The 15,426-nt window shown below is 42.4% G+C and overlaps 1 protein-coding gene across 2 annotated transcripts in view; it reads right to left on the minus strand.

The window, feature by feature from the left end:
* The window catches only part of LOC146546541 (cytochrome P450 2J2-like), a 31,726-nt gene extending 24,788 nt beyond the window's left edge, over positions 1-6,938 (minus strand). Inside the window, exon 1 of one of the 2 annotated variants that reach the window (XM_085266391.1) lies at positions 6,752-6,938. In XM_085266391.1, the coding sequence (XP_085122517.1) occupies positions 6,752-6,763 (12 nt within the window). In that variant the 5' untranslated portion in view covers positions 6,764-6,938. Of the gene's footprint in view, positions 1-4,445; positions 4,577-6,751 lie in introns of those variants that run through there. The other variant, XM_085266392.1, reaches the window with a different exon arrangement.
* Between the last annotated feature and the right edge of the window lie 8,488 nt (positions 6,939-15,426).

Genomic DNA, 15,426 nt, shown 5'->3' on the forward strand with positions numbered 1-15,426 from the left:
ACTACATCTCTAAGACACTCTGTTACAACTGTTACACCTGTACCAGGTGGTTAAGAAAAATCGGAGTTGTAACAGTGTATGAAGTTAGGAAAATTTAGGGCTATGCTAAGGAGGAACACAGGTAACAGTGCTTGTTTCAGGTCTTAGACACACGGTGTGCTTTCAGTGGAGGATTATTATTTTCGTACATTTATTAATTAAGAAAACACCGTGTGGCTAAGTCTACCGACCGGAAACAAGCACTGTTACCTGTGTTCCTCCTAAACTTAGCCCTAAATATTCTAAACTTCATGAACAAAATACAGAATAAGTTGCAATCAGACTTGCAAATGTAACGGAGTATCTTACAGAGCTTGTTTAAATTTACATTGGTTAACTCTTAACCATGCGCTTTTATTTTGAAAGCAAGCCGCAGTTTGTTGCTGTGATGGGATTTCCAGCTCTTTTTAGAGAACCGTCTCTTTCGGCTAGACTCACTAAAAAGGACCAGACTCTTTCGGCTCCCAATCGACTCTTCAGCTTGTTTTGTTGTTTTAATTAATTTATTATTAACAACAATATAAAATTATGCACAAAAGGAATTGCTAATGTAAAAAAACAGTGGTTTTATTTATATATGTTTATATATAAATATATACGGTGGCCCCTAGAGACAAAGCATGTACAAACTTCAAAAAGCACATACAAACTCGAAAGCACGTACAAACTCCAAAACTCATTTCTAGCGTTAACTGAACTTCCAAAACAGTGCTACCTAGATCACTTAAATCACACAATTGAAAGCATATATGTATTGTTTGTGTATTTACACAAAAACTAGCAGCCATCCTGAAACTTAGAGGTGGAATATATGAAAAAAGTAAATTTGGTACAGATCTTTTTATCGTTACTTTCCAAGCCATGTGTGAATATTGCTGGCTGGTGGATGTTCTGTTTTGTTTCTTCTGTAAAATACCACCATCCTTAGTTCCCAAACAGCCACAGGGCTTTGCCTTTTTCAAGAAATGTTTTCACTGGAGTTGACTTAAAAACAACGGAAGTTGCAGAAGTCTCTGATAAAAATACAGACTGCTGAAAAATTAAAGGAAAAACATGAACCCTTGACTCCTTGTCTTAGGTGGTAAGTTTCTACAAGTTTCTTCCATTGCTTCGTTAAGTAAAGTACTTAATACTCTGACAGTGTAGCGGTGTCTACACTTTTAGCTCTATACTATGTACAAAATGGCTGAGTTGAATTAAAGTCATGTCAGTTTTAATTCAGTCTTATTATTATTATTAGCATCAATTTACAATAAGTTATCTCAAGTCATAAAAGGTAAAGACGCTTGCAAATCAAATCAGAATTTGTCAGTTGCTTTAATAAAGTTGGTTTTCTGCTTCTATTACACTTACACTTACACTAAAGAGAGAGAGAGAGAGATAACATTCTCTGCAGACATGAAATGCGGGAGAGAGTATAACGGTGCAGCGATTAAGGATGCCGTGCAGGGGCGTCTGCCCTCCCTGCACGGCATCCTTAATCACGCCCGCCGAGTTATAAACACGGGGACTCTGGGGTTGGTGTGTGTTGTGGTGTATTTGCGGCTGGCAGCTTGAGAGCTCCAGCCACGTGAAATAAAGATGGCTCAAAACTATGATCTTTGGAACCATCGTGCCTTAATTCCACCACACACGTAAAAAATCAGAAGCACGTACAAACCCGAAGCACGTAAAACTCCAAAACACGTACAAAACACAACAGGAGTGTTCCAGGATGCTAGGCGCAGTGTTGAGCTTTTGTTACCTAGTGGATACACAAGCCAGGAAGTACCAACGACTGGATCTGGTGTGCTGTAGTAAAAGTTAAATGAACATTTTTTTGAATTATTTAAATACATATATGAGTGCTTGTGTATAAATACACAAACAATACATATATGTATACATATATATATATATACATACATATATCAATTGTGTGATTTAAGTGATCTAGGTAGCACTGTTTTGGAAGTTCAGTTAACGCTAGAAATGAGTTTTGGAGTTTGTACGTGCTTTCGAGTTTGTATGTGCTTTTTGAAGTTTGTACATGCTTTGTCTCTAGGGGCCACCGTATATATTTATATATAAACATATATAAATAAAACCACTGTTTTTTTACATTAGCAATTCCTTTTGTGCATAATTTTATATTGTTGTTAATAATAAATTAATTAAAACAACAAAACAAGCTGAAGAGTCGATTGGGAGCCGAAAGAGTCTGGTCCTTTTTAGTGAGTCTAGCCGAAAGAGACGGTTCTCTAAAAAGAGCTGGAAATCCCATCACAGCAACAAACTGCGGCTTGCTTTCAAAATAAAAGCGCATGGGTAAGAGTTAACCAATGTAAATTTAAACTAGCTCTGTAAGATACTCCGTTACATTTGCAAGTCTGATTGCAACTTATTCTGTATTTTGTTCATGAAGTTTAGAATATTTAGGGCTAAGTTTAGGAGGAACACAGGTAACAGTGCTTGTTTCCGGTCGGTAGCCTTAGCCACACGGTGTGCTTTTAGTTTAGGATTATTGTTTTTTTATATTTCTTAATTAGGAAACACCTGAGCAATTACATTTTTAACTTTTAGTTTAATTTAGAAGGCTAATGGCTTTGGTTTCCACTGACTGTCTTTAGGCTACTTCAGTTTGTTCTCAATACATTACATAATATATTTATAGAATATTTCATTCAGATTGCATGAGTGATTTAAACATACCCTCAGTTTTTGGCAACATATTTCAGACCTATGCTGCCCTGTATGATTCAACGTAGCTGGCATTCTTCTTCTGGGGGCCTTCTGAGTTCTTGTGCTCTTGCCATGACGACATAACACATTTAGGAGCAATGGGAACGACTCAGCCAGTGTGTGAAAGGTTTAAACCTTTGGTACAGCCAGTGTGTGAAAGGTTTAAACCTTTGGTACAGCCAGTGTGTGAAAGGTGTAAACCTTTGGTACAGCCAGTATGTGAAAGGTTTAAACCTTTGTTACAGCCAGTATGTGAAAGGTTTAAACCTTTGGTACACCTTATTTAATCACTAGTGTACATATATTTATATTTATAGATACATATATATTTAGTAGGGGTGCAATGATACACAAAATTCACGGTTCGGTTCGGTTCGATATTTTGGTGTCACGGTTCGATATTTTTTCGATACAAAATAAAATGTTCATGCCTTTTTAATTTGTCATTTATTAAAATTATAAATATATATTTTAACTCAAAAGTACAGTTTTTAAATTTAACCCTAACCCTAGTGCGTGTTTTTTATTTTGACAGCGAATGCGCACCTGCGGACCACTTATGTGCACCCCTGGTTATTTAGCTCATCATATCGCAGCCACAGAAATTATTTTGTCCATGAAACCATAAAGCTGCCCCTTCTTTTTGCCTTATAGTCTGATTTGTCATAACTTTTCCGTTTTGCGGTAAGCTTTTCTTTGGCTGTCACTTCTTCACCCTGACCTGTCTTATTTGGCTCAGCAGAACTGAAATATATATCCTGCTGCTTTTACACACGCACTCACATAAGCTCAGCGATTCTCTGCGCGATCAACCTCTCACATGTTTAAGCTGCTGGAGATTTCACTTGTCATGTTTGCATAGTAAGCTAATGATTGATAAGACGATGTCAGAGGAATTGGTGCGCAAATTATCATCACTCACCAATCAGTACTGTCGCTCTCTATACACAGTTCACACGATTGCAAAGTGAAAGCAAAAAAACAAGCGCAAATTCAAACGCGATTTCAATATGTCACATATTGACAGTGGCTCACCGATGCCAAAGACATAATTACCTAGCTACATTTCCGAAAGAATGCAAAAGCATTGACATATATTTTTCCTTCCTACAATAGCCGGACGGGCAGGGCAGAGATAGATTTTGGTAGCCCGACTGGAAAAATCGCTAGCCCCAGGACGTCGGGCTAGCGATTTTGCTAGCCCTGTATCTGATTGAGGAATCACTCATCTTTGGAAAAGAGAGTTTATTACAGAGAAATGGCTCTTTCCAAAATAAAAGCTATACTATCCGCTTCTTCTGGGCTATATTCTCAGCAGCATATTAAACATATCAGGTCCCCATAAGGAGAATCATGTGCTAACGGCTGTCTAAATGACTCGGGTAAAGTTTGTAGCATGCATGCTTGTTGTTTTTGTCTTTGCACTAGGATGATGTCGCATAAATGTGCAGTCATATTCGTTGTGTTCCCACTAGTGCTTTCAGGTTAACCTCGTTAAAATGACCTTAACGCCACAACACGGCAAATCTCCATTAAAGAGCTACCCCTGATAGCCCCATGCATGGGGCTAGACGGCCAACACGTTAACGAGCTAACTGCGCTAACACACTAGCTCCCACCCATGTAATTGAGCATTGCGTGGCACATCCAACATACTGTTTTACTTTAGTCCATGACGCGCTTACCTTCAGGGTCATACGTCACATGAAAACCAAAATAATTCCAAACGCCAGATCTGAATGAGGGTGGGGGAGGTTCAATTTGCCATGTTGCAAGGAGAGCTTAACTTCTGTCTCGCTAGCTTGCCCTGCGCTCTTCCTTCTGACGATGCTGTCTGTGTGGAGCGCTCAGTGGATCTGCGCTCGACAGTGCAGCCTAGGCGGAGTAGTCGAACGCAGATTCACTGAGCGCTCCACACAGACAGCATCATCAGAAGGAAAGTTGATAAAATAAATTACAAATGTTGTATTGTTCGATACATATGCGTACCGAACCGAAAGCACTGTATCAAACGGTTCAATATCGATACGAATATCGTTGCACCCCTAATATTTAGTCATCTTTTCTCTTTTACCATGTCTCTCTAATATTTTGCTCCTTAATATTTTTCTATTTTTTTTATTATTTTATTTTATTTTATTATATTTTCTCCTACTGTATCATGCTGCTGAGTGACTGCTGCTCGTCAAACACATTTCATTGCAATGTTGACCCTGTGCTAACTTGCATATGACAAATAAAACTGAAAACTGAAAAACTGAAAGGTTTAAACCTTTGGTACAGCCAGTGTGTGAAAGGTTTAAACCTTTGGTACAGCCAGTATGTGAAAGGTTTAAACCTTTGGTACAGCCAGTGTGTGAAAGGTTTAAACCTTTGGTACAGCCAGTGTGCGAAAGGTTTAAACCTTTGTTACAGCCAGTATGTGAAAGGTTTAAACCTTTGTTACAACCAGTATGTGAAAGGTTTAAACCTTTGGTACAGCCAGTGTGTGAAAGGTGTAAACCTTTGGTACAGCCAGTATGTGAAAGGTTTAAACCTTTGTTACAGCCAGTATGTGAAAGGTTTAAACCTTTGGTACACCTTATTTAATCACTAGTGTACATATATTTATATTTATAGATACATATATATTTAGTAGGGGTGCAACGATACACAAAATTCACGGTTCGGTTCGGTTCGGTTCGATACTTTGGTGTCACGATTCGATATTTTTTCGATACAAAATAAAATGTTCATGCCTTTTTAATTTGTCATTTATTAAAATTATAAATATATATTTTAACTCAAAAGTACAGTTTTTAAATTTAACCCTAACCCTAGTGCGTGTTTTTTATTTTGACAGCGAATGCGCACCTGCAGACCACTTATGTGCACCCCTGGTTATTTAGCTCATCATATCGCAGCCACAGAAATTATTTTGTCCATGAAACCATAAAGCTGCCCCTTCTTTTTGCCTTATAGTCTGATTTGTCATAACTTTTCCGTTTTGCGGTAAGCTTTTCTTTGGCTGTCACTTCTTCACCCTGACCTGTCTTATTTGGCTCAGCAGAACTGAAATATATATCCTGCTGCTTTTACACACGCACTCACATAAGCTCAGCGATTCTCTGCGCGATCAACCTCTCACATGTTTAAGCTGCTGGAGATTTCACTTGTCATGTTTGCATAGTAAGCTAATGATTGATAAGACGATGTCAGAGGAATTGGTGCGCAAATTATCATCACTCACCAATCAGTACTGTCGCTCTCTATACACAGTTCACACGATTGCAAAGTGAAAGCAAAAAAACAAGCGCAAATTCAAACGCGATTTCAATATGTCACATATTGACAGTGGCTCACCGATGCCAAAGACATAATTACCTAGCTACATTTCCGAAAGAATGCAAAAGCATTGACATATATTTTTCCTTCCTACAATAGCCGGACGGGCAGGGCAGAGATAGATTTTGGTAGCCCGACTGGAAAAATCGCTAGCCCCAGGACGTCGGGCTAGCGATATTGCTAGCCCTGTATCTGATTGAGGAATCACTCATCTTTGGAAAAGAGAGTTTATTACAGAGAAATGGCTCTTTCCAAAATAAAAGCTATACTATCCGCTTCTTCTGGGCTATATTCTCAGCAGCATATTAAACATATCAGGTCCCCATAAGGAGAATCATGTGCTAACGGCTGTCTAAATGACTCAGGTAAAATTTGTAGCATGCATGCTTGTTGTTTTTGTCTTTGCACTAGGATGATGTGCATAAATGTGCAGTCATATTCGTTGTGTTCCCACTAGTGCTTTCAGGTTAACCTCGTTAAAATGACCTTAACGCCACAACACGGCAAATCTCCATTAAAGAGCTACCCCTGATAGCCCCGTGCATGGGGCTAGACGGCCAACACGTTAACGAGCTAACTGCGCTAACACACTAGCTCCCACCCATGTAATTGAGCATTGCGTGGCACATCCAACATACTGTTTTACTTTAGTCCATGACGCGCTTACCTTCAGGGTCATACATCACATGAAAACCAAAATAATTCCAAACGCCAGATCTGAATGAGGGTGGGGGAGGTTCAATTTGCCATGTTGCAAGGAGAGCTTAACTTCTGTCTCGCTAGCTTGCCCTGTGCTCTTCCTTCTGACGATGCTGTCTGTGTTGAGCGCTCAGTCGATCTGCGCTCGACAGTGCAGCCTAGGCGGAATAGTCGAACGCAGATTCACTGAGAGCTCCACACAGACAGCATCGTCAGAAGGAAAGTTGATAAAATAAATTACAAATGTTGTATTGTTCGATACATATGCGTACCGAACCGAAAGCACTGTATCAAACGGTTCAATATCAATACGAATATCGTTTCACCCCTAATATTTAGTCATCTTTTCTCTTTTACCATGTCTCTCTAGTATTTTGCTCCTTAATATTTTTCTATTTTTTTTATTATTTTATTTTATTTTATTATATTTTCTCCTACTGTATCATGCTGCTGAGTGACTGCTGCTCGTCAAACACATTTCATTGCAATGTTGACCCTGTGCTAACTTGCATATGACAAATAAAACTGAAAACTGAAAAACTGAAAGGTTTAAACCTTTGGTACAGCCAGTGTGTGAAAGGTGTAAACCTTTGATACAGCCAGTGTGTGAAAGGTGTAAACCTTTGGTACAGCCAGTGTGCGAAAGGTTTAAACCTTTGGTACAGCCGGTGTGTGAAAGGTTTAAACCTTTGGTACAGCCGGTGTGTGAAAGGTTTAAACCTTTCGCTCAGTGGGTTAAAGGCATTGACACCTTATCTTGATGAGGCAAACTGTTTTGTTTCTTTCTTTCTTTTATTGAAAATGATACAGTTAGCACAAGATATCAGTGTGCCTTTTATTTGAATAGATTAGCTTTATCTGTATACACTGTCTAAAGAGGTTAAAGTGTATAATTCTTCAAATGTGTAGGAGAAAATGTAAGTTTAACTGAAGAAGAAGTAACAGGCTCATTTATTAGCCATTAAATTCTTCAAAAATATTGAATCTCTATACAACCAAATGTTTGCAGGTTTTTGTATTCCAGCTATTACATTGAGACAGATAGTTGAAAAAATGATCTTCAGGACCAAAAAAAGAAAAGTGCTACAGCATTTGGGTTGATTAGTCTTTTGCATCCTCCATCTACACTGAAACACTCAAATGGGAATGCTTGGGTTGCTAATACTGCGAATGTTTTCCTTAAGGTTGCTGCTATTTCTTTTGTAGGTTGTGCGTCAGATCAGTACAAGTAACAAATAAAATAAGCGATTACTATTGCAAAAAACTACTTAGATTACTGTTACTTTCCTGTAAGCATGCTGCGTTACTAAAACGTGATTTTGTTTGTGAGAGTGTCTCATGACAATGATGTAAGTGTGTGCGACATTTCTGGTAACAGACGTGCAGATCACGTTGGTGCAGATCAACAATGAATAATATATAGAGTGTGGGAGAGAGTATAACGGTGCAGCGTTTAAAGCGTGGAAGTACCTTATCCTTACTTTGAGTGTGATTTCATAAAAAGTGACAAAAACATTAGTGTCCACTGTACACTGCGTGGGAAGAAAACTTCTTTTTACAGCGAAACAAAGCCCTAAATGTCTGAGCAAGTACCTAGCACGCTGCCACGGGAATGTGAAATTCACAGAGAAACTGGTCTTCTTGATAACAGAAGAGCTTTTGAAACACAAAACAGAATCAGACTCAAAGAAATTTTATGCAATAGTCTTACTGGAAGCAACTACTAACCTTTTCAACAAACTGCAACAAACATCACCTTTATTCCTCACTAATTCTTCAAACAGTGATATAGAAGGACGATCTTTGAAATCATCTCCTTGTTGGATCAGAGTCACTTTCACAAGCTTGTAGCCATTAATCGCTACAATTCTTTGACTGAAGATTCAAAGGGTGAAGATGTTTCCATATGTAACCTGGACGTGTGTCCCTCTATCTATAAAGAGATGATCTATACTGCTCGCCCAAGTGCAATGTCTACAATATCCGAATCTAGGTTTGGGAAGGAGATTGGCGGTAGCAACTCTGTAAGAGCAATGAGACTTCCAACCCACATAACACGCACGACCACAGGTTTATGAAACAAAGTTTGCTTTATATATTTCCTTTTGGATCAGTTCCCTTTGCTCATCCTCAATGTAGGGATATCTTCAAATGCAGTAACCATCTCAAATGCATCACAAAAATAATTGAAACAATCAAAATAGATGTAAGACAAGAAACACAATATTTCAACACCCCAAAGAAAAGGAAAAAGAAAAGAAAATAGCATGTGAGTGTCCAGTTCCTTATGGTGTCAGTTTATTCAGTTACCCACTGTCCTGGGTTAAGAACTGAAAACGACCTGAATCTCAGGCGGAGAATAAGTAGCAAAGAAAATGATAAGGTATCTCTCAGGTGGGCTTCCTTTTGTTTTTTTCCCTACCGCCCTCCTGGTACGGCAGGCATCAACGTGTCGGCGTCCTGACACAGAGAAGGCCTCCACAGCAGCAACAGTGTCTTAGACCCACGATACCAGCTCCTCACTTGGCACCCATGGAACTGTACCTCAAAAAAAAACCAGTCAGAATAGTTCAAAAAGTTCAAAGAAATACTCCGGCTCCTTTCAGGTAGGTACCCGTCTGTGGTTCACCGCTAACGACAGCTCTCTCACAAATGTTAATTAAACCTCTTTCCTCTCTTTCAACTGGAAAAAACCGTGCTCCGCGGCAGCATGGAGTTTTTTCCTTGCCGTCCTTTTTCCTCTACACCACACCTTCACGTGCACGGAGCTGCAGATGGTGCCTTCAGGGCAAGCCCGGAAATTAAACTATCAGACAAGGACTACGATGCATTCAAAGAACCCTGTACTTCTGATTGCTGTAAATCTTACCAGGGTTACATTCTCCCCCTCTAGACTGCATGAGTCCCAGCATGCATACCTGCCCCTACCGGTACAGACACATGTGAAATAGCAGCCCCTAAAGCCTGAAAGAATGAACTAATGGCCAAGGTTAAAGGCTCCCCCAGCTCATCGTAGGTGAGTTTCCGAGGCGGACGTCTCTCCCTAGTAGAACGCCGGACACTTGCGTTCTCGGACTCTTGACTCTCAGATACTACATTGTCAGTGTCTGCAACTACAGGGTCTGTGGTGATGAGATCTGTGTTCTCTTCATCAGGTGAGATTTGTGTCACATCAGGTTCAGGAATATCAATGACAATATGGTCCGGAGTCCTACAGTGTGAAGTAGGATGTGTAACTGAACCACTATCCTCAGAGCTAACATAAGGAGTTCCTGGTTGAAGCTCGTGAGTAGGTCTTTCAGGTAAGTGTGCGGAACTTTGGGGCACAAAAGAAGGGGTGTCTGGGTTTAATACCCTGGAAACTGGCTGAGGCTCATTGAAGCCTCCTTCCCTCTGCAGGAAAGGACCCTTCGTGATGATTTCTGGCATCCATGTATTAGGATACAGTTCATCTTCATCACTGTACGACGCGTCCTCCTGACAATCAGTGTCCCCTTGCACGCCTTTTGTTGTTTTGCCCCTCAGTCTCATTTTCCTCGATGCGTCAGTGGAAGAACTTTGCTCTCTGATCTCAGTTACAGGTAGGAACCCGCACGGCAAAAGAAGGTCTCTATGCAACGTACGGTGTGGCCCCTCCCCTGTCTCAGGTTTGACTACATAAACAGGACTGTCGCTAATCCGTCTGACAACAACATGGATTTTCTGTTCCCACCGATCTGCCAGTTTGTGTTTCCCCCTGATATTCACGTTTCTCACTAAGACCCTATCCCCTTCTAAGAGTTCAGCTGCCCTGACCTCCCTGTCAAACCTAGCCTTGTTCTTCTCTCCCATCTTCTTGGCATTTTTAGTAGCTAATGAGTAGCTCTCCTGTAGGCGTTGACGAAGGCCCTTGACATACTCTGAGTGGGTCTTGTGACTTGCCATATCAGGTTGGATTCCCAGGACAAGATCAATCGGCAGTCTGGGCTGCCTACCAAACATTAGTTCGTAAGGCGAATAGCCTGTTGTACTGTTTCTCGTGCAATTGTATGCGTGGACCAGAGGTTTGACAAAATCTCTCCAATGATATTTGTCTCTTTCTTCCAGGGTCCCTAGCATACCAAGGAGGGTCCGGTTAAATCGTTCCACTGGGTTTCCCCGGGGATGGTACGGGGTGGTACGAACTTTGTCTGCTCCAATCAGTGTGCAGAGTTCTCTGATCGTCTTAGACTCAAAGTCCCTGCCCTGGTCGCTGAGCAGACGACTGGGGAACCCGTAGTGAACAATAAAGTTCTCCCATAAAGCCTTCGCAACAGTTCTGGCTTTCTGATCCCTAGTCGGCACCGCCACAGCAAATTTTGTAAAGTGGTCGGTGATGACTAAAATGTTTCTCGTGTCTCTATCATCCGGCTCAAGGGATAGATAATCCATACAAAGAAGTTCAAGTGGATAAGTAGCAGAAATGTTTTCCAAAGGCGCGGCCCTCTGAGGCACAGCCTTCCGCCTGAAACAGCGTTCGCACTTTTTGCACTTCTCCTCGATGTCTCTGGCCATTCTCGGCCAGTAGAACCTGGCACGAGCAAGCTGAAGTGCACGCTCAGAACCGAGATGGCCAACATCATCATGCACTCCTTGCAGTGCCCTCTCTCTGAACTGTTCGGGTAAGACCAACTGATACACCAGTTCGCCTCGCTCAGACCACTTCCGGTACAGGACACCATCCCTGAGTTCAAGTTTTTTCCACTCCCTAAAAAGAAGTTTGACATCGGGATGTTCAAGGTTTGTCTCTCTGAAACTGGGTTTTACAGCTCTCCTCACAAAGGTGATGACACGTGAGAGAGACGGATCATTATTTTGAGCATTACACCAGTCAGAGTTAGCCATGGATGGTAAAGTGCCCTCATCGAAAACATCAGGCACTACAGAAGGGTCGACAACAAGAGACTCCGCAATGACAGGCTGCTCTGAATGAGGGTGACGTTCATCTTTAACCATCACAAGATGACGTTGACATAATGCAGAGAACACCTCATGATCCATGTCATCTCCTGCTTCCATGAACCGTTTTTTCATGTCCTCTATTCTCTCTCTTTCTTTAGTGAAAGCTTCATCCTCAAGAGGCGGACCTTGAGGCCGCCGGGATAACCCATCTGCATCGCGGTTGGCCTGCCCTGCTCTGTACTTGATGGTAAACTGGTAAGTAGAAAGAGCGGCTAACCAGCGATGACCAGCAGCATCTAACTTCGCAGATGTCAAGACGTATGTGAGGGGGTTGTTGTCGGTAAGCACAGTGAAACTTGACCCATAAAGGAAATCACTGAACTTTTCACAAACGGCCCACTTTAAGGCCAAGAATTCGAGTTTGTGCGTAGGGTAGTTTCTCTCGCTCTTGGAAAGACCTCGACTGGCATACGCGACAACTCTGAGCTTCCCCTCCTGCTCTTGATAGAGCGCTGCCCCCAATCCATCGCGACAAGCGTCAGTATGTACAACATATGGTAGTTGTGGATTCGCAAAAGCAAGGATGGGCGCAGACGTCAGTTTCTTGATCAGGGTTCTGAATGCACTCTCACACTCCGAAGTCCACTCCTCACCGAGCGGTGCATTAGGGCTCACAAGAGTCGTGAAGCGTTCCCTCTTGTACACTTTGCCCCTTTTCTTTGGTGGATAGTAGCCTGCTGTCAGGCTATTAAGAGGTTTGGCTATCTGGGAATATCCTTCGACAAACCGCCGATAATACCCAGCGAAGCCTAAGAAACATTTAAGCTCTTTCCTATTTGAAGGACGAGGCCAGTCCCTCAAGGCGGATATCTTGTCAGGGTCAGTATGAACTCCTCGTGCATCCACGACATGACCAAGATACTTTACTGACGTCTTAAAGAAGTGACATTTCTCCGGAGAAAGCTTTAGACCGAAATCTTTAAGACGGTTCAGCACCTTCATGAGTCGTGCTTCATGTTCTTCCAATGTGTCTGAAAAGACAATCAAGTCGTCCAGAAACACCAATACCTCATTGAGATGCAAGTCACTGACACACCTTTCCATAAGGCGCTGAAAAGTGCTTGGTGCGTTCGTGACACCCTGAGGCATGCGATTGAATTCAAAGAAGCCGAGGGGACACGTGAAAGCGGTTTTAGGCTTGTCTTCTTCGGCCATCTCAACCTGGTAATAACCAGATTTAAGGTCCATGACGGAGAACCATTTAGCACCGCTAAGGGCAGCAAAGGTCTCCTCAATGTTCGGAAGAGCGTATGCATCTCTGATGGTTCGAGCATTTAGCTTCCTGTAGTCAATGCATAACCTGATAGAACCATTCTTCTTCCGGACCAAGACCACTGGGGATGCAAAAGGGCTCTGTGACTCTTTAATGATTCCTGCATCAAGCAGTTCTTTAAGATGCTCCTTGACTGCCTCCCTGTCACTGGGATGAATAGGCCTTGGCCTCTCCTTAAAAGGAGTCTCGTCATGTAGCCTGATGTGATGTTTCACTGCAGTGGTGTGACCATATGACAGGTCATCCACAGCAAAGACTTCTGGAATAGATCTAAGCTTGGTGGTGATACGATCTTTCCATTGTTCAGATATTGGTGAATCATCAAGATTGAACTCGAGGTTGTCACTGTCAGGCTTATTGTGATGAGAGTCACCTTTCACTGGTCCAAGTGATGTGACCTGCTGAGCTGCACATATTTGAGCAATGATGCATTTTGGCTGCAGCGTAACATCATGGTCACTAAGATTGCGCAGGACGACCGGGACCTTGCAGCTAGACTTAAATGGAATGTCCATCAGAGCAGCTTCAAGGAACACGCCACCTGGCAACCTGTGATGTTCATTGGGTTCAAGCACAAATGTGGTCTGACTGTTCCTTTTCAACCTGACATCACCTGTGATGCAGCACTTTTGTTTTGCAGGGATGGTGATGGGGTTTCCACCATGTAACCTGACAGGATGAGCATGGCTGTTGAGGTCATGGATCTGGGCAATATGCTGGAAGATCACTGCAAAATCTCTAGAGAAGAGTTTGCAAACAACCTCTGGACCATCCTGTTCAAGTACTTGTTCATAAAGTCGTAATAACACATTGGTACCAATCAACAGGGGGGTCCTGCTGTTGAACTGACACTCTGGCACCACAAGTGCTAACACGACTAGCTCCTCTTTCCTGCCAGGAACAGACAGCGGGAAAGTGACACGCGCTTCTATGTAACCAAGATAGGGGACCTGCTGTCCACCTGCTCCTTCGATTTCAAGAAGGGCATGAATTGGATGTATAGGTAAGTGAGACAGATGGTTCTTATGGAAACACTCGGACACTGTTGTAACTTGTGAGCCGGTGTCCATTATGGACTCACACTGTACACCCTCAAGAAAGACAGAAGCCGCACAACGAGGACCTACAAGCCCTGCAGGTATAGATCGCTCTGTGCAACGGTAGGTTTCAGTCATTGTGTGGGTTATGACTTTCTTCCGTGTTCCAGCACCATCAACTGATCTGTTGGGACAGGGGTTATCATCAACTGCAGCTCCTGGACGTCCCACAACAGGAGCTGCTACTAGTTTAAAGTGAATGGGGAAGCAGCCTGCTGAGCTAAAAACTTATCCTGCCTCTCCCGGAGTTCTGCATTTTTCTTGCGAACCAGTGCGGGGTTGGGTTCATTCGAGCAATGAGCAGCAATGTGGTTGTCTTCCCCACACTTAAAACAAAACCACGGCCTCGGCATTCCAGGCACCTTAAGGCCCCTCTTCATGTTACTACTACTGATTGCAAAGCAGTCGGTCTTTTCAGTACTCGCTCTCTGATTTTGTGCTAGTTTTTCAACTTGCTTTGTCAGTTCAGCTATCTTGTTCTCAATATCAGAGGTTTCATCTCGCTTTGCTTTTACCACTAGGGGAGGATTACTATCATGAGTGAGGCTCGGTGGCTTTTTGTTTAGCTTTTCCAACTGTTTAGTTAGCTCATTTACTTTCTTTTCAAGCTTTGATGTCTCATTCGGCTTTGAGTTAGGCAGTGGGACAGGCTCACAGTCATAAGAGGGCATATCAAAAACATGGTGGGCATACATGTTAGCTTTCGAAGCACCTAAATGCTTTTTCATCCTATCTAGCTTTGTGGAACGGCGGTCTTCCTCAGTCCTCAGCATGAGGAGGAATTCAGGAAATGTTGGTGGATTTCCCTTTTTGCACTCTAACTGTAAGCCGATGATGATGCTCTGATCCCAACAGCCCCTACAAAACTGTCTGAGCAAATGATCATTGGAATTTCCAGCTGAGGCTCCCCCTCTAGAAATTGCTCTTGTGAGGAGGCTATGGAGCCTGTTCAAGTATGTTGATGGCTTCTCTCCACTATCTTGGTTAGAGCCGAGAAATGCCGCAAACAACTCCTCTCCATCCTCCACAACACCAAAAGCAGAATCAAGTTGAGTGATGTAGACACTTGGTGGTGAAGAGATGCCAAGAGGCTTCACAACATCAGCTGCTGGACTCAGCAAGCTCTCAAGAATCCTTCTCACCTTGTGAGCATCATTCAAGGAAGGATCGTTAAGGAGAAGATCAACTTGGGTGTGCCATGTTTCGTAGTCCACCTCACCGTTTGGCCTTGGCATCCGCCCAGAGAAGGTGCGCAACCTTATTTGTGGGGATGGTGAAGTGGTGGACTCACTT

Source organism: Mchenga conophoros, linkage group LG23 (assembly GCF_057382185.1).
Source record: "Mchenga conophoros isolate Kocher_MC1m ecotype Shallow Benthic linkage group LG23, M_conophoros_male_GT1.1, whole genome shotgun sequence".
Taxonomy (NCBI): Eukaryota; Metazoa; Chordata; class Actinopteri; order Cichliformes; family Cichlidae; genus Mchenga; species Mchenga conophoros.